At 39.4% G+C, this 24,174-nt stretch overlaps 1 protein-coding gene across 1 annotated transcript; it reads right to left on the minus strand.

Moving 5' to 3' along the window:
- Positions 1-1,116: 1,116 nt before the first annotated feature.
- LOC144004800 (inactive carboxypeptidase-like protein X2) lies at positions 1,117-22,840 on the minus strand. The gene is made up of 15 exons (XM_077502340.1): positions 22,670-22,840; positions 22,129-22,550; positions 19,622-19,720; positions 15,079-15,188; positions 14,699-14,838; positions 11,560-11,644; positions 10,243-10,393; positions 10,076-10,164; positions 8,260-8,383; positions 7,891-8,087; positions 6,291-6,470; positions 4,341-4,638; positions 4,050-4,189; positions 3,694-3,793; positions 1,117-1,928 (listed from the first exon to the last, which is right to left on the minus strand). Coding segments are annotated over exons 1-15 (2,406 nt in total). The 5' UTR covers positions 22,672-22,840; the 3' UTR covers positions 1,117-1,659.
- Positions 22,841-24,174: the final 1,334 nt, after the last annotated feature.

The following is a 24,174-nucleotide window of genomic DNA, read 5'->3' on the forward strand; positions in this document are numbered from 1 at the left end:
ACGTAATTTAAAAAAAAAAAAAAAAAAAAAGTACAAATATTCGCCTCAGCGCCTTCTGCAGTTGATTGAAGACTGCTTTCGTAATGGCGACAAACATTTCTCGGCGAGAAAAATTGGAAGCACCTCGGCATGGGTGCCAATGTGGACCGTACGCACATTCGCACCTCGAGAACATAAACACAGCTCGTTGGGTCCGATGATTCGCTCTCTGACACGCGCCGGCCAAAGTGAGAAGTGGACACCTTGGCGGGAAAAAACACAAAGTGCTTTTTTTTTTTTTTTTTCTCCACCCCTCACCACCATGTGTGACATTTTGACAACCTGAGACTCTGAAAAATCAGGTTAAAAGCACCTTTTATAAACATAATAATCTAAAGTTGTCTATTTGTACGATATATGTTCCCCAACTGTGTGGTTATAATAATTAAGTATTAATTTACAGTACATAAAATAGTGAGAGGCGAGTATAAAGATGTAAACAGTTATACACGCATTCATGTTTTTACTTGAGAGAAAATTCAGATTATTTGGAAATAGAGTATTTATTGGTCCTTTTGAACAAACTTTTTTTTTTTCCAAATCTCTTCCACATGACTTTTGATTTGTGTCATATTTGATACATCCAGTCACAATGCTTTAAATTCGTACATTTGTAACTGTCAAAAATATAATAAATAACAGACATATCAAAGATATTAATATTTCCGAAAAACCGAAAGAACATTTCCCACTATTAGTAAGTACAGATGTGTCTCCTTTCTCAATTGGGGCGATCTTGCAAGGTCGCTGGAAAAGCCATCAGATGGGTGATACTGCCCTCTAATGGATTATCCGTGCAATGCATGTGTCAGATCATATACGTCAGGGTTTTAATGGGGAAAAAAAAATATACTCATGAAAATAGGGCTCAAAATGTCTTGTCTTTAATATGATACGTTTGGCTTACAGGGTTTGCTTTTTAATCTTACAGTCTCGTTTCTTCTTTAACTTGACTACAAAAAGTTCTCCGAATGAAATCACAAAAATGTCAACATTAATAATTTGTGAAATTGAAAATACACTACATTCTAAATAGTCCCATTGAGTAGCAAAATGAAAATCCAAACAGCATCTTAATTGGAGTAATTGCACTTTATTTCATGGGAAGTAATGCGAATATGTGTTGCATTGCCTCTTTAGTTGTTTACATAATTTAACAGGTCCTCTATGTACATACATGAGATTAGATGCTCAGGCAATCTGTATTGTCTTATTATTTACATAGTTTTTTTGAATTGTGACGAGTATATTATACACAGTACATTGTTCCCCCGGTTTATCATTTTGCAAATCATTATACACACGTATGCTAATTTCATTAGCCTGTTTCCTATTAAGATAGCATAAGCTAGCAGCTATCGATGTCAGAGATCCATTTTAACTGGTTGAGCTGTACAACAGGTGCTATGAAATATTTCAAATCTGGTGTTTTGATACGTGTTCTTATATATTCTCGTCATATTCACGATTTTCGTCCTGCAGTCAATGGGGGTTCACTGCATTATATAGATTTGCCTTTGAGAATCTTATTATTACTTTTAGATATTTTCAACAACAATTTAGCATCACTTTGCATCTTAGCTTCTGGTTCCGATCTTAAAGTTCGTCCGCACTTCTCCGTTAAGTCCCCGGCCGTCTGTCTGCGAAGCGTCGGGCTTGCAGCTGCCTGACGGGCGCTTTGGCGGAGGCGGCGGCGCCTTGCTTGTTGAATCGCTCCATGATCTCGCGGATGCGAGACAGGTTGGTGCGGCCCAGCGTGAAGTCGCAGCGGGTGGCCCCCATCTGGTAACCCACTTCGCACTTCTTGCTCACCATGCTGTATCCCTCCGCCCTCGCCGTCACTCGGTACTCGCCCGGGTTCAGCAGGCGCCAGTAGTCCCCGTCAGCAGCTGGAGTGGGCGCACGGAAATGATTACCATTCTGGATTTGTGTTAGCATTATATGTGGGCATATACAATTTAATGAGTAAAAAATATTTTCTCATTCCAAAAATTTTCACAATTCCACATTTTCACTCCAAAATTCCCCATTCATTTTACAAATTAACTTTGTCATTCAATATTCTAAACGTTCAGCTCATTTAATTCACCTTGTAAACAATTTTCAGAATTCCCATATTCCCAAAATTACATATTTATATTGCAGATTTTTCACAAATATACCATACCATTCCACATATTTTTATACTGTTCATATCATTTAATATAAATTCCACATTTTTTGCCAACATATTGCGCATTTTTCACCAATGTCATTCCAGATTATTCCCGCCCTTTCAATATCATTCTACCTAATTTATTATCATTCCATATCATTCCACATTTTTCACCAACATATTGCACATTTTCACCATTATCATTCCATGTTATTCTATATCATTCCAGCCCTTTCAATATCATTCCATGTAATTCAATAGCATTCCATATCATTCCACATTTATCACCATAATATTGCACCCTTTTTCCACCAAATCTGCATATCATTCCATATTGTTCAACATCATTCTGTATCAGTCAATATTATTCCAAACCATTCCAGATAATTTAAAAACATTCCACGTTTTTCACCAACATATTGCACATCTTTTATCATCATCATTACAAGTCATTCCACATCATTCTAGGCATTCAATATCATTCCACATATTTCACCAACATATTTATTGCACATTTTCACCATTATCATTCCATGTTATTCTATATCATTCCAGCCCTTTCAATATCATTCCATGTAATTTAATAGCATTCCACATCATTCAACATCATTCCACATTTTTCAACAATATATTTCCACCAATACTATTCCACATCATTCCATATCAATCAATATCATTACACAAGTCCACCAACATATTGCACATTTTCACCATTATCATTCTGTTATTCCACATCATTCCAGCCTTTTCAATATCATCCCAAGTAATACAATAGCATTCCACATCATTCCACATTTTTTCACCAAAATATTGCACACTTTTCCACCAATACTGTGCCATATCATTCCATACTATTCAACATCATTCTGTATCATTCGATATTATTCCACATCATTCCAGATCATTTAAAAACATTCCACATTTTTCACCAACATATTGCACATCTTTTTATCATCATCATTACAAGTCATTCCACATCATTCCAGGCATTCAATATCATCCCACAGTTTTCACCAATACCATTTCACATCATCCATATATTTCACTAACCTTACATATCATTGAAAGTCATTGCTCTTTGATTTTTTTTTTACATTCAACATTTCAATATTCACAAAAAAATCAGTATAAAAAGTGTTTTTTTTTGTTTTTTTTGATAATGGCAAAAAAAACTTTAAAAAAAATCAGTTTTAGTTCACTCTGTGCTTCTTCAGGCCTGTTTAGCTCTAACTTTTTGGAGTTGGAATCATTATTTACGTGCAGCTGTCTTAATTAAAAAGCATACATTTGTAGTGAGAAGTGTTGACTTAAATATAATTACTTCCTGAATAAATATGGCTAATGTACTTTTTTAGCGCATTCAATTTCACGCTCTGAATACAAAACTTTTGGTTTTGAAGGCCGCATTTATTTCAAGGCATTATCATCATCATTTTTATTTAATGGTTAAAAAATTAATTAAAAAAAAATAATAAAAAGCTTCAATGGTGCTTGCGTACCTGTGCGAATGTCGTGGTTGATGCCTTCCACGGCGATGGTCGCGTTGGCTATTCCGTTGCCTTGCAGGTCCCTCACCATGCCTTTGATCCCACGATGCACCTGGAACACCGATAAATTGAGTTTTTGTGAGGAGTAACCTTCCGTGAGCATTTATTCGATACTTGATATTCATCTAAGGTCCATGTACTAGTATGCTCGTTGTCATCACTAGTAGGACAACTACATGCTACTAGAAAATAGACTCGCTGAAGAAACCCTCAAATTACCTCCATCTTGCCTCACAGTCAGGTGTTTGTTATTTTTTTTCCCGTGCGCGTGGGTTTTACGTGTGTGTTGTTTTTGTGTTGCTTTTTGCCTGTTCCATGAAGACGAGAAGAGACTCGCGATTGTTCTCCCACTCCTCCGGCAGCTCGCTCTCGTGAGGGAATTTGTCACAGCCCACGTACATCGACAGCTCAAAGCAGTTGGTGTGCAAGTAGCTGAAGTCGTTCATACCTGCCAACACGCCACACATCAACGTCTCCATAACAGTGTCATCCTTCCATCATATGATGAAAAAAAGTATTGGGACAATGGAAACAAGTGATGGCTGTATAATGACTGATGTGTCCCAATACTTTTGAGCTTTCCAATGTGGTCACTTAACTGCCTGCCGCCGTGTGCCAGGATGCGCCGTTGATGGTCCCGTCCTCCTTGGCAAAGTCCTCCCTGTGGCACACCCGCCGATTGGCGGCCGTCATGAGGCGGTGGGTGGAGGCGTAGGCGAAGGACAGCCAGCGGAACACGTGGTCGTCCGGCGTGGGCGTCTGCTCCCGGGTGGCGCCCTGCGAGCGCGTCTTGTCGTAAGGGAAGGTCACCACCAGTTCGCCCCCCTGGAGGTTGCCGCCCAGCACGAAGGGGATCTTTTCCATCCAGGTGATTAACGCGCGCGTCTCGACGGCAACCTGCAGCAAGGTACGCAGGGGGGTGGGATTTCAGAAAGTAGGCGGGGTTTAAAGCAGGGATGGGCAACTGTGAGTGTGGCCCCTAATTAATTTTTTTTTTAAATTTTGTTTTTGTTGTTATTTAAAATTCTTCAAAAAATGCTGATTAAAAATGCGGTTTTCCACAAAAATAAGCTTATTTTCTGTTGTTTTTTTTTAAATGGTGATAAAAAAAAAATCAGAAAAAAATACAAACCACAAAAATTCTTGAAAAATGCTGATACAAATTCAATACACGTTTTCCACAAAAAGATGGGCTAAAATAGTATTAAAATAATGACAAAAAATATCAACTTGCTAACTAACTTATAAGCGTCGATTGTACTTTTGAGTTGTAATATCATTATTTACCACTAGATGGCAGACGTGATTAATTTCCAGTACCCCAATTTTTTATTTTATTTTTTATTTTTTGGAGAGAAAGTTGTTGTTGTTTTTTTACAAAAAAACAACAAAAAGACACAAAAAAAAACCAGTTAATAAATATTTTCCAATAAAATGACAGGAATTGGAGTATAAAAAAAAATCCCGGGAAAAAACGGTAATAATCCAAAATAAGAAAAATATATATATTGTGTGATAAAAAAGGGTGGGATCTTTGAATCTGTGATACCAGCATGCAGGGGTCGACTTGTTTTAAGTTGTAATAGCATTATTTACCACTAGATGGCAGACATGTCTTGCATGTGACCTGGTCTTATACTGCCCGATACTGTCTACAACGCGAGTAGGTCTAAGATTTTTATTATTTTTTTTGCAGACTTGAAATGATATGCAGGACAAACGGTGCCTAAATAATTTTGATTGAGTTTATCTTTTTTTTTTGTTTTTTTTTTTGTTTTTTTTTTTGTTTTTTGTTTTTTGTTTTTTTTTAGAAAAAATACACAAGAGTTGTCATGCTTAATATTGTCTTGTTAAGCTGTTATGTGTCATCCTTGATGAAGATGAATGCTCTTTTTGACTTAATAATGTCAAAATGCATTAAAATGTCTCCTGCAGCCTTGTGATAACAGCACTCTGATCCTGATGCCGAGGTGCCGGGTGTCCTAGCACCTCAGCAGCTATTTTGGGACCCCCCCCCCCCTTGCTCGTGACTCACATCAGAAAACGTCACAACGCTGCCGATGAGCTTTTTATAGACGCCAGGATTCTATTTCCGCTTGTCACTAGCAGACGACGGCGCATCCGCTCCTCCCGAAATAGACGCCGCTTCTACGCCCACGTGCAATACCCCCCACCCCCAACTCCCACCCCCACCCAAATCCTCTCTCGGCATGGATGCCCCTCGCTGTGGGATTTGCCAACCTGGAGCTGGGGGAGTCAACTCAGGATTCTGAGTCACAGAGTAGCTTGTCACTTTTAACAAACTAAATGACATGCTTGATATACGGAATGTGAAAAATAGTTCCTGAGAGTTCCATAGTACGATGAACAGCAACTTAATAATTAAAGTTACTATTTAAATGAAAAATGTGCCTTTGTCGTAAAAGTAGGAATTTCGGAATAGTTTGAATGGGTGTAAAAATGTGGAAAGAGAAGTAGAAATTTGTCAGAAACTAAACCACAATAGATAAAGCACCAAGACCAAACTACTCTGCAAAATCCAAACTAACCGAGGCGTTTTTGGACTGGTACCATTCCGGAACCGACACGTAGTGGTTGGCCATCCGGCGCGGGATCCACTTTTTGGCCTCGGCCTCCCACAATATGGAGTTGAGGTCAGGGAAGTTGTGGTGGATGTCGATGCCGTCGTTGCTCCACCGGCCCAGAGACCAGCCGCTCAGCTCGGAACCCTGCGCGCGAGGAAGACGAACACACCTTCAAGTTTCATGGAGACAACATGAGCTTTATGTGGGTGAGAGGGTTTAATATTTTTTCAGTTTGATATTTTTCTGTGTAAACATGGTTGAAATAGAAATGTTTAATCCAGATTTGATCTGGATTTGGTAGCAATTTAAAAGTTAACCGGAAAAAATTACGGTAGATTGAAAATGTTTTTCTGCCATCTTTTTCATCCAGACGGACAATCTTCATCCATTTTTCTATTTATTGACTTTTGTTTTTACGGTATGGTTCATAATTGTTTTGCCCCCCCTCTCAAAAATATGACTTTAGATCTCGTTTAAGTAGTTTAAAAAACGGTGTGACTTTGTGTTAATTGTATATAAAAAAAAAAAATATTGTCAAAAAATATGATCAAAAGTGTAATTTTTTTTTTTTTTTAGTAATTTGTAATTATTAACCCTTCAAATGACAAAACAAAATATATAGTATTTAAATTGTACGTTATACTTTTTTATTAAGAGGTAATTTTTAAATTGTATATATTTTTATTACTCTAAAAAATTTTAATTAAAAAATTAAAAATTAACAAAATTTAATTTGACTTGTGCAATTATTTCATTGTACATGCAAATTTGCTTAATTTAAAGATCCCCCCCCCCCCCCAAAAGAATATATATAGCATTTAAATTGCACATATTATTTGCTCATTTTATTTTATTTCATTTTATTTAAAGAGGTAATTTTTAAATGTTATTTATTTTTATTACACTATAGAAAATTATATTATTTAAAATATATTTGTGTTTTGTCCCCTTAAAAAAACAAAACAAAAAGTCAGGGATCATGACCAACTCTTGACCTACAAGGCTGCATTTGATTATTAATGTTAAAAAATGTTCGAAATGTGAATGTAAAGTACTTTATTTTAAAAATAAAATAATTCTCATTCCCATTTTTCAAAATTAAAAATGAATACATTTTAATTTATTGACTTATGCAATTATTTCAATGTACATGCAAATTTTTTACAGCCCCCTAGACACGCACAAAAATTAGAAAATTATTTAATGGCATTAAATTAATATAAATTGAATAAACATATTTTAATTTAAGAATTTTATGGGGGAAAAAAATAAACTTGTTTAACTAATACGGAACTCTTGATACCGTAAATGCTCGTTGGGCCAGATTAAAGACAGGAGCAGGCCACATATGGCCCGCAGGCCATATTTTGCCCACCCACAACCTAGATTGAAATTACTTCCCTTTATACAGTCTGGCAGATTTCACCTTGGTGGTGTTCTGTTCTGTCACTCATTAATCCCATTTGCTTGATTAAAGGTGACAATTTGCAGGCCTGCCATCCCGCACGTCCCCCTCGCCTTCCGGCCGAGAAATCGCGCGACCCACCAGTCACGGCGGACCTACCACTTCAAAGGCTTTCTCGTACCCGTCGGGGTTGACGGACGGCAGCAGGTGGATGCGGGTCTCGTCCACCAGGTGCCGGACCCGCTGGTTGCCCGACAGGTACTCCAGACACATGAACTGCATCAGCAGGAGGAGCAGCTCGCGACCCAGCACCTCGTTGCCGTGGGAACCGGCCGTGTAGCGGAACTCCGGCTCACCTGGACGCCAAAGCCGTTAAACGGGAGAGTAAATGGCAGAGACAGAAGTAAGAAGTCTTAAGTGCCTTTGAATAACCACACAAAGTTCAGCTGTTCAAGTAGGCTTTCCTTGACCTTTTTTCATTCGGAAGGAATTATGAGCAGTTCGCTAAACAGGTGCAAACACACTCACCCACTTCGTGCTCCCCCGGGTGGTCGGAAATCTCGATGGCGTACAGTTTGAGGCCGCCGTGGCTTTTGCCGATGTTGTAGATGCGAGTGATGTTGGGGCACATTTCGTTGACCACTTTCATCATCTGTGCATAAACAAAACAAACATGACTACTAGAGATAGACCCATATAGTTTTTTCAGGGCCGATACTGAAGGACGCCGATAGCCGATATTTGGAGCCGATGTTCATTTTCTAAAAGGGAAAATATTGGCAGCAAAATTTGAAAAAAACAAAACAAACAAACTCAAGCTCTGAAATAAAAAAAATAAAAAAATGTAAGAATGTTTAATGAACAACTTTAAGGGTTTGTTAAATACTGGAGTTTAAAAAAAAAATCTTAGTCAATAGACATCTTTGTTTTAAAAATGTAACAAAAAGTTAAGGGATCAAAAGTTAAATAAAAACTTAATAGCTCCCTATTGTTTTTTACAGTAAATAAAGTTTTCCAAAATGTAAAAATATCTGAAGTACTGTATTAAAATTTTACTTATCTTAGCTTTAATATCAGCCAAAAACAGAAGGTGCAGAGCCAGCAGCATCTCTGGAAATTTAATTATTTTCCTGAAGTTAACACTTTTTTTTTTATATGGATCTATTATCGCGCATATGATTATTATAATCGGTCTTTCCCTAATGACAACGTCCTATCATCTCACCATAAAACCACATAACTGATTTCCAACAATATTCCATTAAACCAGGGACAGAGGCTCCCAAACGTAACATGAAAACCGACTAATAAAGTTTTCTTTATTAGTCGAACATGACTGAAATTTTAATATTTATTTTTTTTTTTTGCAATTTTTGCTCTGACAAACCAATCAGAGGATGAGAAAATGCTGATTTTAAATCTGATGGCTTAAACAGACTTATTGCATCGGTCAGCAGTACTGGGCAGATTAGATTGACATGGTAACACACAGGATGAGATCTGATTGGACAAAAAAATACATTGGAAACAATGCAGCCAAGAGAAACACGTTGAACTAAAGAATACTTAACTTGACAAGTATTCGAAATTTGGCCTCCTTGTACTGAAGCACCTTCATCTTGAAATGCTCAACCACATTCTTATTCTGCCTCTTCAGCAAATGAGGTAATTTCTCATCTTTTTACGCTAATCATGACTACGGCGTGGGGGTGTTCTCTATTGGAGAAGCCACAATGGGCCATATTCAGCGCATTATGTGAAAGCGGCAAGGTTGAAGGCGAAGGCGAAGGCGCGCTATCAGCTACCTGCGCGCTCAAAAGAAATGTCAAAGCGGCTGGGTGGAGAAGAGGAGGTGAAAAGGCTCCAGGGGTTTAAAAATAGCGCCTCCTTTTCTTTTGCCAGGGCCTCCCCTTGAAGCAGCAGAGCCAAGAAGGACGCGGCCCATTTAGTTGGCTTTGATCGCGACGCTGGAGCGTTTCAAGGCGCCACATCAAAAAAACATGGCCGGGCTCGCACCAGAGGGGTTCACCGTCGTACACGACAGCCGGTCGGGACACTGTGAGCACCTCAGACGCACTTGTGCTTCTTAATCACTGTAATTGTATGTGCATGGTGACCTACGCAGCTGTTCTCCTCACTACATGAATACTCGTACCTGTTTCAAGAGCTGTATTCAAATAGTTAAATAATACAGTCCATAAAAACATCATTTTGATTGAGGCTGATTCCAATATTTGGCAGAAATATAGACACAACATGACTGTTAGAATAATTTGTACTTCGGTATTTGTTTACTTTTACAACAGAGTGAACATGCTAACACACCGCACAGTGTGTGACTGACCTGCCTCATTTCCTTGTAACTGTGAAGCGTGAAGTCCAACTCGTCGGTCGTTATGACCTCATTGCGCCGGTGGTAATAATTATTGGGGTCTGCGGGGTAAAAATACATGTCCATTCGAAATCTGCCTGGCAACAATCGCAAGGCGACATACGGTGATCCCAACTCACCTGGCAAGGGGCATCCGAGGATTTCGGCCCTCATGCAGATGCTGCCGCTGTTGAACCAGGACTGAGGGTTGACTCGGATGTAGCGAGCCACCAAAGGAGTCGGAAAAATGTTGCGCACTGGGATCTCCTTTTCTCGGTTTCCTCTGAAGATCTACTGAGGCAAACAAGATACTGAGTCAGGAGGACACATTAGGCACATTCAATTGTTAGATATCAGGGAGTGGCAAACAGTTTTTCTATTGTGTAGAATGTTGCTTAAAGCTGCTAACTGCAACAGGGTAAACAACTACTCGATTTTTCACAACAGTTCAAGAGATAACAAGCGAATTGGTGAACGAGACAGCCCGGTAATAACCTAATGAGCTAACAAGCTAAATAGCGAATTGATGAACTAACAAGCTAGCTAGTGAATGAACAAACTACCAACCTAATCAACTATCTAGCAAACAAACCTGTGAAGTAATTAGCTAACAAGCTTATCCTAGTGAGCTAACAAGCTAATCCTGCTAACAAACTAACAGGCGAATTCATTCATACCAAAAATGAACTAGCCATCTTTTTTGTTGTTTTGCTAAAAAACTAACAAAAATGCTACTACACAAAGAATGTCTTAACTTTGGTTGTCATTGGCCAGTGATATTATGTTGTTTGTGAACAAAACTAACTAACCAAACAAACTATTTCTGCTAGCAAACAAACAAACCACTAAATTAGCCGACCAACACATTGGGCCAGATCAAAATGCTCTCATGGGCTGTAATTTGGCCCACATGCTAACACTCGATAATTTATGAGCACTTTGGGAAACTTCCAAGGAGACTGCAGTGCATTTGATTGTACGTACAGTGCATAATCCATCAAAGACAGTTGTACTGCAAGAAATCTCATTAAGTCAAAAGTCCTGTAGTCGTCGTGGCCGCTCTCACACACTTCTCGTTGGACGTCATTAAACTTTCGGAGGTTTACTGTGCTCAAGTTTTTAACGCCTACGCCCATCGCACCTTTTGGCATTTAGAAAGACAAATGGTGGCGTTTGGCATTTGGCACAAAAAGACTCAGGAGTGGGCGGCTTATGGCGGAGGGCGAATGACTCCCCTTGCGACACGACTTAATCAGGGCACGGTAGAGCCACTTAATCACATTTATAGGATCAATAATGAGAGTCACTGATGGCCGCGAGATCTGAGATGAGCTTCTCGTTCCTCTCAAGGGTCGCGCGTGTTTACTGTTAACTCACAGCTCATTAAACCTGCGCGTAAGCGCAGACATCATTTTTGCCGATTCTCCTGCAGTGCCAAAACAAAACTTCCTCCTTACCATATCCTTGGAGCCGTTCTTCACCGTAACCCACGTGTGACTGTCGTTGCTCACCATGACCTTGTAGGAGGTCACCCAGTCGCTCCTGTTCAACAACAACAAACCAAAAATAAAAAATAACCCTTACATATTGTTAGGGTGTAATTTGACGTGATTTGACATTTCACTGGTGTTTGTGTATAATCCTGCAAACAACAAACAAATTGGCGAATTAACTAGCAAATAAATATAGTAGCGTACTAACCAACTAACAAAAAGACCAACAAATAAACTCGTAAACTAATGTTAATAATCAGTGAACTAAACGACTAGAAAACATACTAACGACTTAATAAGTTGTCGGGTTTGTCAGAAAATGACATAATCAATGTTTTGGTCAAACCTGTGCACAGTTTTCTTGTCGATATTATTCCAGACAGTGGAACCATTGGCGAGCATGCCTGTATGTTTTACATTGATCACTGTGGCTTGGTGTAATTAATAATTAGTATTGTTGTTATTTTTGGTAAAATTATTATTATTATTATTATTTTTTATTATTTTTTTTTTTTTCCTCTTCCTTTTCTCATATTCTCTGTTTATTGTTCTTTTACTCTATTACTGAGTCTGGAATAAAGAAAGAATAAACTAAAATACAAACAAATTAAGCTAACGAGCAAACTAACGGACCAAAAAGCGAACAAACTAGCAAAGTAACAAACAAAACAGCAAATTAATGACTTAATAAGCTATCTAGTGAACTAACAGATTAAACCTGCTCATAAACAAACATGCTAGCAAAACAACAACAACAACCACAACCAGCGATTAATTAACAAGCAAATTATTGTGATAGCAAACTAATTTGATTGATCAGTCAGTTTATATTGTTTTTGCTGATGCTGCTAACAAACTCAAACGTTGAAACTTTGCTTTTCATTTGACAATCATGTTACGTTGTTTTTGCGTAACATTGCTAAGAAACAAACTACTGAACAAACAGACAAACAAGCACAAAACTACGCGTAAACATATCTGCATTGGTCAATCAAGTTTTGTTGTTGTACTCCTGTAAACAAACAAACAAACAAAAAAAAACAATCAAACTAGCAAACTAACCAAAACAAAAGACAAAACTATTCACTAGACTGTGACGTGTTGTTTGTGCATATGATGCCAATTAGTAAACTAGCTTTGATTTTCATTAGTAGTAAAGTGACAAAATACTGAAACTAGACTACCAAACATATTTTTTGTGTGTGTCATTTTGTTAACCACTTAACTAACTGTAAATAGATATTATGCTGTTTTTGCATAACCTTGCTAACAAGCTCGATAACTTATCAGTAAACGAATCATGATGTGCATATGTGACTTTTTCAACGAAGTCCATCAACAGTCAAGTAATGCCCGAAAGTAGTTTAAAAGTACTGAACAAAGCCCCGCGCTAAAACTTTGACAAATTCAGAGCACGAAGATTTGGAATCTGACAGTAAAGTAGGTCAATGTTGTCCCATCATGCCTCGGAATGCTGCAGTGTCCATACGAGCTAGCTGCAGGTTGGCAGACATTCCTACGCTCACAGATAAAGACATCAGCGCCCGGCCGGTCCCGCCTCAGAGGAATTCCCGGCTCGGCTAATTAAGGCGCCGTTGTGAGGAGAAGGCGCAAGCTAGACCAGCTACACGGACCACAGAGCTAATTGCGAGAGATTCTGTCTCAGGCTTCGGTGCGTTTGTACGTGGATCTCGGATGGTGCAAACAGCAGCACGCAACGAGCCTCCAAGAAGAGCCTCACGAGGTCGATGCCACTATTTCCAATTAAGATCCGAACTTGTCGAATACTATCGCAAAACAAATGTGAGCCACAATTCCGTGGTTGGGCAAAGTAGGGCCTGCAAGCCACTTGTGGCCCAACCGTTCTTCAATTCGGCCCACCAAGCATTTAACTCATTCACTCCCAACCATTTTCACTCACCCTGAATTCCCTCCCGGCTGTTTTACTGGATTTTGACAGATTTTGCAAGCTCTGCAGAATATTGGCTTCGATTGCTATAAAAACACGGAACCTACCAAATGAAAGATTACAGTCTCTTGTTTCATCAGGGGAAAAAAAGTATGTTTTTATCTGTTTCGGTTTTGCAGCAATTAGCATTAGACTATAGCTGAGTTTAATCATTATTCAGATTCCTGGTGAAAACTGGCAAAAAGAGCTTGTTGCAACATGGCCCTGGCTGATCTCTTATACTCTGCTGCCAGCTGCTGCCCGTTTTTGTAATAACTACCATTGCTTTAAGCGACCTCTTCATGTCAGAAGCTATAGCAAAGTATTCTGTATGCTCTAGCATAAAAAATAAAAAAAAGATTTAAAAAAAATAAAGACCAAGTTTTACAAAACGTATTTGAATGAGTTTTAAGCACTTATTCCATTGGGCGGTGAAAGTTTGCGAGTCTTTGCAAAGAGCGAATGTTGCTTTTTCGTCAGAGTTCGTTCAAGGTCGCAAACGGTTGCAAAGACATTTGCCAACACTTGTAATGGTCACAATCAGTTTTTCTTGTCGTCAAAAAAATTTCAAACATGTTTAGAACTTCCTTGCCACATTTTTTTAAGCTATACTTGACTCATTGAGCCATTTTCTGCAGAAATGTAACTTTTTACTGCTGAAAATGGCTCAATGAGTCAAATGTGCCCCTTTCCGAGCTCGAATGTAGCCCTTCAGTACGCTCTGCTCTCTTCTATTGTTGTTGAGCAGAACAATTGCATTAAAAAGTGCTGCTGCCATGTGTTTGTCTTTGCTGTGATATTGCAAGGGGGCGCCGTTACGGATCATCTGACAAATATCCCGCTAGATTGTTGCCGCCTGTGTCACGGCAGCCGGGAGCCTCTGCAGCTGCCTGCTGGATGGCACAAAGAACTCTCACCAGGCCACTTCATTAGGTACACTTGGGTAACCTCAGCAGGGCTGGGACCAAATATTGATATTGCGATGTGGCTTTACGATACGATTCAAATATCAATGTTGCCATCTATCTATGACTCAAAAAGTATTGAAGATGTTACGTCGGTCCTCCTTCAAAGCGAGCGTGCGCTACCGGACATTTCTCATCCTCGCCGCGTGACCATCTGCGCCTCGGCGTGCGTGCGTGCGTGTGTACTCACGACCAGAGGGAGCTGCGGCCTTGTGTGATGACCCCCGTGAACTTGGTCAGCCTCCTGGCGTCCACCTCCAGCCACTGCAGCGGGTCGTCCCTGCCGGCGCACCAGGCCCCGTCGTAGAGGTCGTCCTCGTAGAGGCCGGCCTGCGGGGGGCACCGCAGCGCAGCTTTTACTCCAGATGGACGGCGAATTCAACCGATGCTAACGTGCTAACATCTTGGCTAGCGAGGCGTACTTAGCCCTCTTTTCTGCTTTAAAGATATGTAAACTTATCAAAACATTTTTGAAACACATTGTAGCATATAAAACACCTAAAAACTGTTTAAAATTCTTACTATGCTTCCGTACCACTCAATTCTCAAGCATGTGAGAACTAGCATCACCTGAATGTTGAGACGACCTCTGTGCGCGCCGAGGCCGTAACGTTTGGTGGTGGACGCGTGCAGCTGGAAGTCGTCGATCTTCAGCGTCTCCAATCCCATGGGAGGGCATTCTGGGTAAAGTGGCAATAAGGTGAGGAGGTTTGACTGTGTCTCTGAATGTTCCTGTACGTATATTCAAGTTTGTGTTATAACTGGGGGTGTCAAAAGTTAATTTTGATTTAAAGTTCCTTTAACGCCACTCATTTTTTTCAACGCGCGATAACGCCGTTACTTGGAAAGCCTGACCTGAGGGATTTCCAGTCGCAACGCAGCAGCCATGTCCATGTCAAAATTAGTAAAAAACATAATAATAATAATGCATATATTTATGGAGAGTGAGATCAAGTATTTTACAATTTAAAAAATGTGCAGATTTCACAAGTTACTTCAATCTAAAGATTAGATAGCTCTTAATATGAAAAGAAAAATGCACTGAGCTGTCACCAATGTCTTACAAATGCAAATCTGCCATCTAGTGGCAGAAAAACAACCTAAACACAAATCAATATCATACTCATTTTTTACAGTCCAGTATGCATCTTTTTAAATTTTAACTCAATTTTATGAATTATGAAATTACTGTATCAATGACTAAAAGATTCAGCCATATTTCTATTAGTTTATAGTCTATTTTCCCCCACTTTTATGTTAAAGGGATACTTCACTTATTTAGCACATTATAGCAATAAAAAGTTAATATTTTGTCTATAAGTAATTTGATACTTTTAAAAACACATTTTGCAACTTGCTGTCGACTGAAAATGACATCACAAGGGCTCAGGTAATCAATCACAGCTCACCTGTTTTCTAGGTTTGGTCATGTGACATTCACAAGCTGAGCTGTGATTGGTTACCTGAGCCCTTGTGACGTCATTTTCAGTCGACAGCAAGTTGCAAAATGTGTTTTTAAAGGTACTAATTGTACATGAAAAATAATGAAAATGTCAAATTTATTATAGGCAAAATATTAATGTTTGACTGCCAAAAATGGCTAAATAAGTAAAGTATCCCTTTAACAAGAACAAGAGTATGAAACTTATTGTACATTTAGAACATTTGCGATTAATCGTAAGTTAACTAAGTAATGTGATTAATTGCGATTAAATATTTTAATCGCCTGACACTTCTTTTGAATATAATCTGAATAAATTTGGCGTAGAAGAATCTCTATAGTTTCATCCATCGTCACATATAATGTGGTAATGCCGGTTCCTTTTATTGTCTCCCAGAAAAGCAATTTTCATTCTGTTTCTGAGAATGCCATATTTTTTTTCGCCAGTGCCCAATGACTCGACTACATTAATAGACAGGCATGGTTGAGGCAATGTGCTGGATGCACTTCTTTTGGAAAACTACAGCCACAATAAAAACCGGAGGGGGGGAAAAAAAAAAGGCTGCACATGATGGAGGAATGTTTTCATTTTGCAGCTGGAAGTGGAGTTTGGAGCCGACGTCGGCCATTAAGTACTTGCAGAGGCGAAGAGAAACGTGAAAAGAAGTGCACGATTGGATGGTCTTTTAGGCACCATAATGGCGATGGAAGAGAGGAAGAGTTGGGGCCAACCTAGAAATTTTTCTCTGAGCTTTTCCCGCTCAAGTGTGATGTAAGATCTGAGAAGACCAGCCAGACAAAGAAAAGTTTTTTTTTTTTTTTTTTTTTTATGAGCACTGTGGATGTGGACGCTTGCCTAACACCAGCCAAAATGTGCCCTCATTTTTGAGAGAAGATAAACATCTAACTCTACCATCCAATGAGACAATTTAGGTTTTGTGCCACCAGCTAAATTGATTCCTGCTGTAAAACTAGTGTGGGAAAATGTAATCAAGCCGAAATCCGGACAATCATGTCCCAAATGCCACAATATACTTACTTCATTTTAGTATAGTTTTATTATTTTTAATATTATTTGAAGCCTGCAAGATTAAAAATAAAAAATCACTAGGTATTAACTCTGACTGCCAAAAAACGTTTAATAACGTTTAGTAAAATCACGATGTATGCCGCCATAAACGTTAAGTGACGTCAACTTTTTTTTTTATTTTTTTTTTAAATATATCAGTGGTCAGTGCAACGTCCAAGTGCAGTGCAGCCGGGTCAATGAGGTGTGAAATCAAAAAACACCCACTAACTATGGCCAGCAGATGGCAGCGGTAGCTGCTCGGGCCCTAACTAGAGCTGCGAATGACAATGAAACATGACGCAATCTGATGAAATTGAACGTTTTCAAGGCTGACGTGAATGATCAAAGCCTTTGTAACATTAAACCTAATTTGACGGAGCGTCACTAAACAAAAAATCTTAGTATCAAAGTCACTGTTGTGGAGAAAATGTAACTTTTCTTTTCAATTTTCGCTCAATGTCACTCAAATGACCTATTTTCAAATGGTGATAACTAAAGAACGGAATAAGGTAGAAATATATTTTTTTCCTAATGAAAGAATGGAATGCGATCTTTCATGTGGTAGCCATGTTGTAATGTAGCAAAAGAACACAATATTCTGTTTGCTTCGAAATTTGCTTCGAAAAATGAGTTAAAATGCTCGAAAGCCGCTGGCATTGGGGGTTGTTTTTTAATAACGTGTGGCAGTAAAAGAGTTAAACTACAATTGCCAAACGACTTTTCCACCTCAAAGTTTTTTTCAATGTTAGTTTTAGTTATTTCATTAATTTTCATTAACTCTCTCTTGGCATTATGGAGGAACCATAAAACCTGCACAGCTTAAAATGAAATGATGAGAAATTCTCTCCCAAAAGTTACATTGGTTAACAACAAGTAGTCGTCGAAATAACCATATAACAGATCTGAAGGCCAAAGGCAAGGCCAAAGACTAAAAGCAGCTCAAAACCGCCAAAAACATGTCAAACACTGCATATAAAAATCCACTTGGAATCCGCTATACAGGCTTGTCTGAACGGAGTAACGATCATAACGTATTAAGAGCCCCTGAGCGGGCCCACCAGGCTTTAGGTCTGCGGCAGAGCTTTAAATCATTAACAGCATCTGTATGTAATCCTCCGGCAGAACCGTGCAGGGGTAAAACATCTGGTCGGCGTGGAGAGCGACGAACAAGATAACGGACGTTCCAGGCCTCGCAAGTCGGATGCAGCCCTGACGGCAAACAGTAACACGAGGTGGCGTTAAAACGTTTGATATTAGCGTGCGGCGGTCATATCAGCGCCACCTTTAATTCAACACCGAAACGCAGAGTGGAAATGTCAAACTTTCTCTACATAACTGTGAAGTCGACCTTATCTTGGTCAGACACATCAGAAATCAAACTAAATGATTTGGCCTAAAGTTGGTCCCTAACATCCGGCTAATGTGCTGTTAGCATCATTAGCATAGCTACATGATACAGATACATACACCTGCGTGTGTGCATTTGTTTATTTTTTAGTTTTTTAATCTAAAATCTGGTTTCACTTAAAAGGATGTCTCTCTGTTTTCACCTCTGAGAGTTTTATTTATTGCAAGACATTTCCTTTTCAGGGATAATTCCCTCCCTGAATGCTCTTTCCAAAGGAAATTTTTTTAACTCCAAGAGAATGTTTGTTTTCCCATCTTACACTGAAGCTACTGTTGTACTACGTAGTAGAATTTGGCTTTACTTTGGCTGGGTACTCTATATAATTTGGGCAATTAAATTGCCATTTAGAGTACACAAAACCCCCACCAAATTTGAAGCTGTGTTCATTCTAGATTAAAGCTTTAAAGCAAATAAATCTGTTTCACTTAGCAACAAAATTTGGTGAGCACGTCTATCATGAGTAAATGTACAAAAAAAGTCGCAAAAAAACACACAGGAAGTCTGCCATTTTGGGATAAAGCGGCCATTTTAGGGTCATTTTGCTCATTTTCAGGGGCTCTTCAAAGATAAACTCAACCTAACCTCGGGATTTTGTCTCAATGCTACCAAACTGGAACCTCACATCAGACAAATGAGTGACGATCAGTCTTTTCAATTTGATTTTTGGTCAATTAATGCGGTGTAAGCAGAGTATGGGAGTGACGTTTGACAATTTGCCATAAAACACAATGCTAGTAATAACATAGCTAGCAAGATTTTGGAAAATAGCAATGTGGAATTTGGTAGACCGGTCTATCATTAATAAGTAGACGTACAAAAAAAAGTGTCAAGAAATAACGCTGAAAAAGGACACAGGAAGTCTGCCATTTTGGGTTGAAGCAGCCATTTTAGGGGTCGCTTTGCTAATTTAGCAGTTAGCTCTTTTTGTTGCAAGTGGATGGTGAATGGCAGCAACTTGAGGTTTAACATGAAACGTTAATAACTCTACAAGATCTGTTTTGTTTTTTTTACATACATAAGTGCATTTTGTTTTACAGGTTGTTACAAGTGACGGCTTATTTGCACTGTTAAGTTTCTGTCCTCTGTCCTCTTGACAATTTGGGGAATTCAGATTTACCCTCAATGATCTCTCGACGTTGAAAAGAATTATTTATAATGAACTGAATGGAAGAGTTAAATCATTTCTTCCACTTACCGTCTTTAAATCGTGTCGGCTGTCCATCTCCTTCTGAGCTTCCGTTTGGGCTTTTTGGGTTTCCCTTCTTGTTCTCCGCTTTTTTGTTGGACGATTTGTCTAAAGGAGTAATGTAGATTGGCAGGTGAGCAGATTTGCTGACGTTTTTTACGTTCTCTTCATGTTTAAATGGCAGAATTCTATCAAAGAGAAAGGAAAAGCAATTAAAATGCTTGTGACGGGTTGATTGTTTGAAACTGTTGCAGTCATAGACTGACAATAGCATTTTACTCACACCCTCAACTAGGGTATAGTCCGGATTCTCATCCATCAAACACCCCACGAGAGGCACGAATGGGCCGGGGAGTCGCATTCCACTGATGATGGAATGAGGGGAACATTTTTCTTTTCTTTTTTCTTTTTTTTTTTCTTATTCAGCTAAACGTCAAGAGTGCACCCATGTGATAACAATCCGTTGCACATCTGAAAGTCTTTATCCGCCAACTCACGCATCAGGTCATCATCGGCGGCCGCAAACGCGAGTTCAGAAAGTTAAACTCAGCCGATTCGAGATGCATAGAGGAGATATGGTTATTGGATTAGCGTGTCGAAGGGAAACGTACATTATACGGGGTGAGATGCTGTCAGGAAATACTTGCATTCAAGTACTTAAATATCACCGAGATTGACATCTAGTGGATTAGATGTAAGAAGCAGACAGACAGGTGAAACGTGAAGTCAGGTTGTGTACACAGCTGCTCTTCATTAACTGACACCCGTCGACAGAAGCACTTAAAGCACTAGTAGAGCTCCGCGTGCTACTGTGTGCCGCGTAATGCCATAATACACGGTCTTTAACGCTTCCTTTATTTATCCAGTGTCTTTTCAACATAAACAGCTAAATGTCAACGCACAAACTCATGCGTCCCTCACCTCAGGCCGACAACACTATGCCATTGTTCCGACATTTTGGGGGAGAAATCGTAGAGTTGACTTGGCAGCAACCGCAAAGCTTTGATGGATGTATACGCAGTGGAGTGCGGCGGACGTTGTTGTTGAGTACGTTTTCCCAGCACATCCATCATGTTGTCAATTGATTTAAGCTGTCCGCTGAATTCCCGGAGGGCGCTGAAACTCAGCGCCAAACCTGAACTCGCTGTCTGACTTAATCAAGCCGCGTAAAAGACTAGGACAAATCAGTAAACTTGTAAAAAATGAGTTTACGCTAATGCTAGCCGTGGAAAGCTAATTCTGAATCCTAACCCAAATTCTAATCCCAATTCAAACCTAACTCTGTATTCTAACATACTGAGACACTACATTACCCTAACCCTAACTAAAACCCATCCTAACTTAGCTGGAGGCTTTCAGTTTCTTGAGTGAGACAAACCGCCATCCTTCACTTTACTGTTGATCTACTAACCGACTCTCAAAATCCTACACAGTAAATTTTGTAGAGTAAATTTTACTTTAAAAAGACTATTCAGTCCCATTCTACACAGAGTATACTTTTACACTTGAAAGAGAGTAAAATATTAAAAAAACACACAACAACAATAAACCGCTCAAGGGTTGAAGAACGATTTCACAGCATTCAGCATGGAAGACGGTCACTCTACCACATGAGCTATGCTAGAATTGTTATGTTAGCTAGCATATTGCTATTGTGTCCCAAAGGAGATCGAAAATGGAATGATACAAGGATTCTACCTGACACAGAGTAGGAGCGGTATGGGTCAGTGGTTAGGTTGGCTGTCTCCCAACCTGAAGGTTCTATGATTTTTTTTTTTTTTTATTTAATTTTGAATATTTTACTCTTCCAAGTATAAAGTTTTCTCTGTTTAGGCTGGGACTGAACATCATCTTTTTCAATGTAGTCTACAAAATTTACTGTGTAATAAAGGATATTTTAGTTAACGAAAACTAATGAAAAAAAACTACAACTAAAATTCAAAAAAAAAAAAAATTAACGAAATAAAATATAAACGAAAATGCTTTTAAAAAAAATAAAACTAATTGAAACAACATTTTATGTTTACAAAACTAACTAAAACTAACTATAATTTTAGCAAAAATGTCCTTTGTTTTAATCTTTGGTAATTTAATAATTTAATAATTTAATTTAATACATGAACCTTTGGGAATGAGTTTAAATGTGATTTTAACTATATTTATTTTACAGGAATAAGGACGTTTGAAAGTGTGTCACGAAGTGACGTCATCTAGCAGCAGCCAATAGAAAAGCATCTTCAGATGATGTCGCTCCTATCGGCTACAATTTTTTTCTGGTTGCCAGCCAATCGCAGGGCACGCAGAGACAAACAACCAATACTGAAACTAACTAAACTAAAAAAAAAAATCAATAAATAAAACAAATAAAAACTGCAGAACCACCCTGAAACCTAATTAAAACTACATTTAAAAAACAAAACTCAAAATCGAAATTAAAGTAAACTAAAATGAAAATTCCAAAACTACAACCCTGCTGAGAACTGACACGCAGAACATCAGTCTCGCTTTTTTTTTACCTGCCTGCCTGCCGCCGTCTCCCTTCCCTTTGGCCGCCTTCTTGCTGTACTGCCTTGGCGGCTCGCGCTCGTCGGGCCCCTCGGGCATCTGGACCCGAGCGTACTGCTCCCTCGTCAGCAACTCCTGCATGTAGTAGTCCTCGTCGTCACTGGCGGAACCTTGGCTGAGGTCGGCCAGTCCTGCCAGGAGTCCCAGCAGAGCCAGGGGGAAGAGGAGGCTGGGGCGCTGACCCGTCATGGGGAGGGGGTGGTATGCAAGGGGGTGTTGTTTAACTCTCCAGTTGGTGACTCCCGAGGAGCCTTGCTGCTGCTGCCCTCCGCCGCGCCGCGTCCCATCCAATGCTTTTCTTCGGCAGAGTTCACAAAGTTCTCCAAGTCGCTGATGAGAGCGGCGGAGCCAGACGGTCCATGGATGCCTCAGCCTGTGAAAAATGCGGAGAGGGAGGGAGAGGCAGGGGAAGAGCTTTGAGTTTTGGACGTTGGCAGGTGACTCCAAAAGAAATCTTGTGTGTGTGTTTCTCCTTAGGCAGGCCGCACACACATGGAGTCTCTGGGAAGTGTTCAAGATCCGCTTTTCCTCTCCATCTCCTCCCACTCCGTCTCCTGGAAGCCTGGGAAAGTTTCCTCTCTCTCCTTTTGGGAAGTCGAGCACCTGATAAGCTGAAAAAAAAAAAAAAAAGTTTACCATCTCTCCAAACTGTTGTCATGGAGAAAACGTAGAGGAGTTTGCGAGAAGATCCGCGGAGCATTCCCTCCTCTAATCAGCACAGCTTTTGACATTTCATCAAGCTGAGGCAAGACAAACTCATTTTAAATTAAACGTGCTGCTTCATTGCACATAACTGGAGCGGAATGAATTGTAAAAGAAGAGAAAAAAAATCCATTTGTGTGACTTGAAAGTAGAAGATGATCAAGCGCTGGATTCTTAAGTGGATGTCCTGGCACACTCCTTGGCTCGCTGAAGTCTCAATTCGCCCACTCCAGTCCACATCCGAGACGCCAGGCAGAAAAAAAAAAAAAAAAAATGGGAACCATCAAGGGGATCGTCGGATTTCTGTGGCCCATTTCCGTCTGCGCTCACACACGAACTGATCACTTCCTGACTATCTGATCCTTGGCTGAAAAGAGGTTGACATTCCGAGGAGTTACTTTCATCGCGGATGATCGCGCATCATGTTTCAATTTATTTCCAATATGAAGTTTCAAGTGGGAGACACGTGGCCTCATGCTGTTATCTGTTTTATATTTAACAAAAACATGAGCTTTTGTCATCTTAGTACAGTTTTTTTTTCGCCCGGACATTTCCAAAGTGCTTGTTATGATGAGATTTATTCATGACTGACTGTTTTTCTGTCTTTTTTTCCCTCAGTTTTTCACCAATAGTTGAAAATCACCAGTTGTATATACGTTCCAAAAATACAGTTGTATCTGAGTTAGGAGTGCTCCAACATAAGAGTTATTTGAGTCACAAGCCATTGTTTTGTCAATTTATTGAACAGGGCAAATACACAAGGCCACTCAATGTTCTTCACAGAACCAAATGCAAAACACATAAGCATTTACAAACAGCTGAAAATGTTCGAAAAGCAAGAAAAGTAGCTAATTAAAAGCACGAAAAGAACGGACATTGACAGCAAAGAATGTCAAGACATTTAAAAGCAAAGAAAGAAAGAAACTATATAGTGAAATTAATATTTGGGGCTTACTCTGTCGCAACTTATTCCATTTGCCTGCAGCATAACAGCTAAATGCTGCTCCACCATGTTTGCTTTGAATCTTGGCCTCCACAAATTGACCCGAGTCTGCAAATAGACAAATACAAAATGAGAATACTCACATCCAGACACTCACATTGAAACAACTGGCCAACTTCACTTAGACCACGCCCCCTTAAAGACATCAACACTCTAATACTAGTCATTAGGGATGTAAAGATATCCAAACATCACGATACGATATTATCACGATATGAAGGTCACGATACGATAATTATCACGATATTGTGGGAGTGTTGGCGATATTTAAAAAAGATCACAATATTAAAAA

The sequence above is a fragment of the Festucalex cinctus genome, chromosome 17 (genome assembly GCF_051991245.1).
Source record: "Festucalex cinctus isolate MCC-2025b chromosome 17, RoL_Fcin_1.0, whole genome shotgun sequence".
Classification (NCBI taxonomy): domain Eukaryota; kingdom Metazoa; phylum Chordata; class Actinopteri; order Syngnathiformes; family Syngnathidae; genus Festucalex; species Festucalex cinctus.

Excerpts from the sequence above, each read along its gene's own strand:
- LOC144004800 (XM_077502340.1), bottom strand. Across the intron at positions 14,839-15,078 it reads GAGGTCGTCTCAACATTCAG|GCCGGCCTCTACGAGGACGA; the intron begins GTGATGCTAGTT and ends TGCCCCCCGCAG. Across the intron at positions 4,639-6,290 it reads ACCAGTCCAAAAACGCCTCG|GTTGCCGTCGAGACGCGCGC; the intron begins GTTAGTTTGGAT and ends ACCTTGCTGCAG.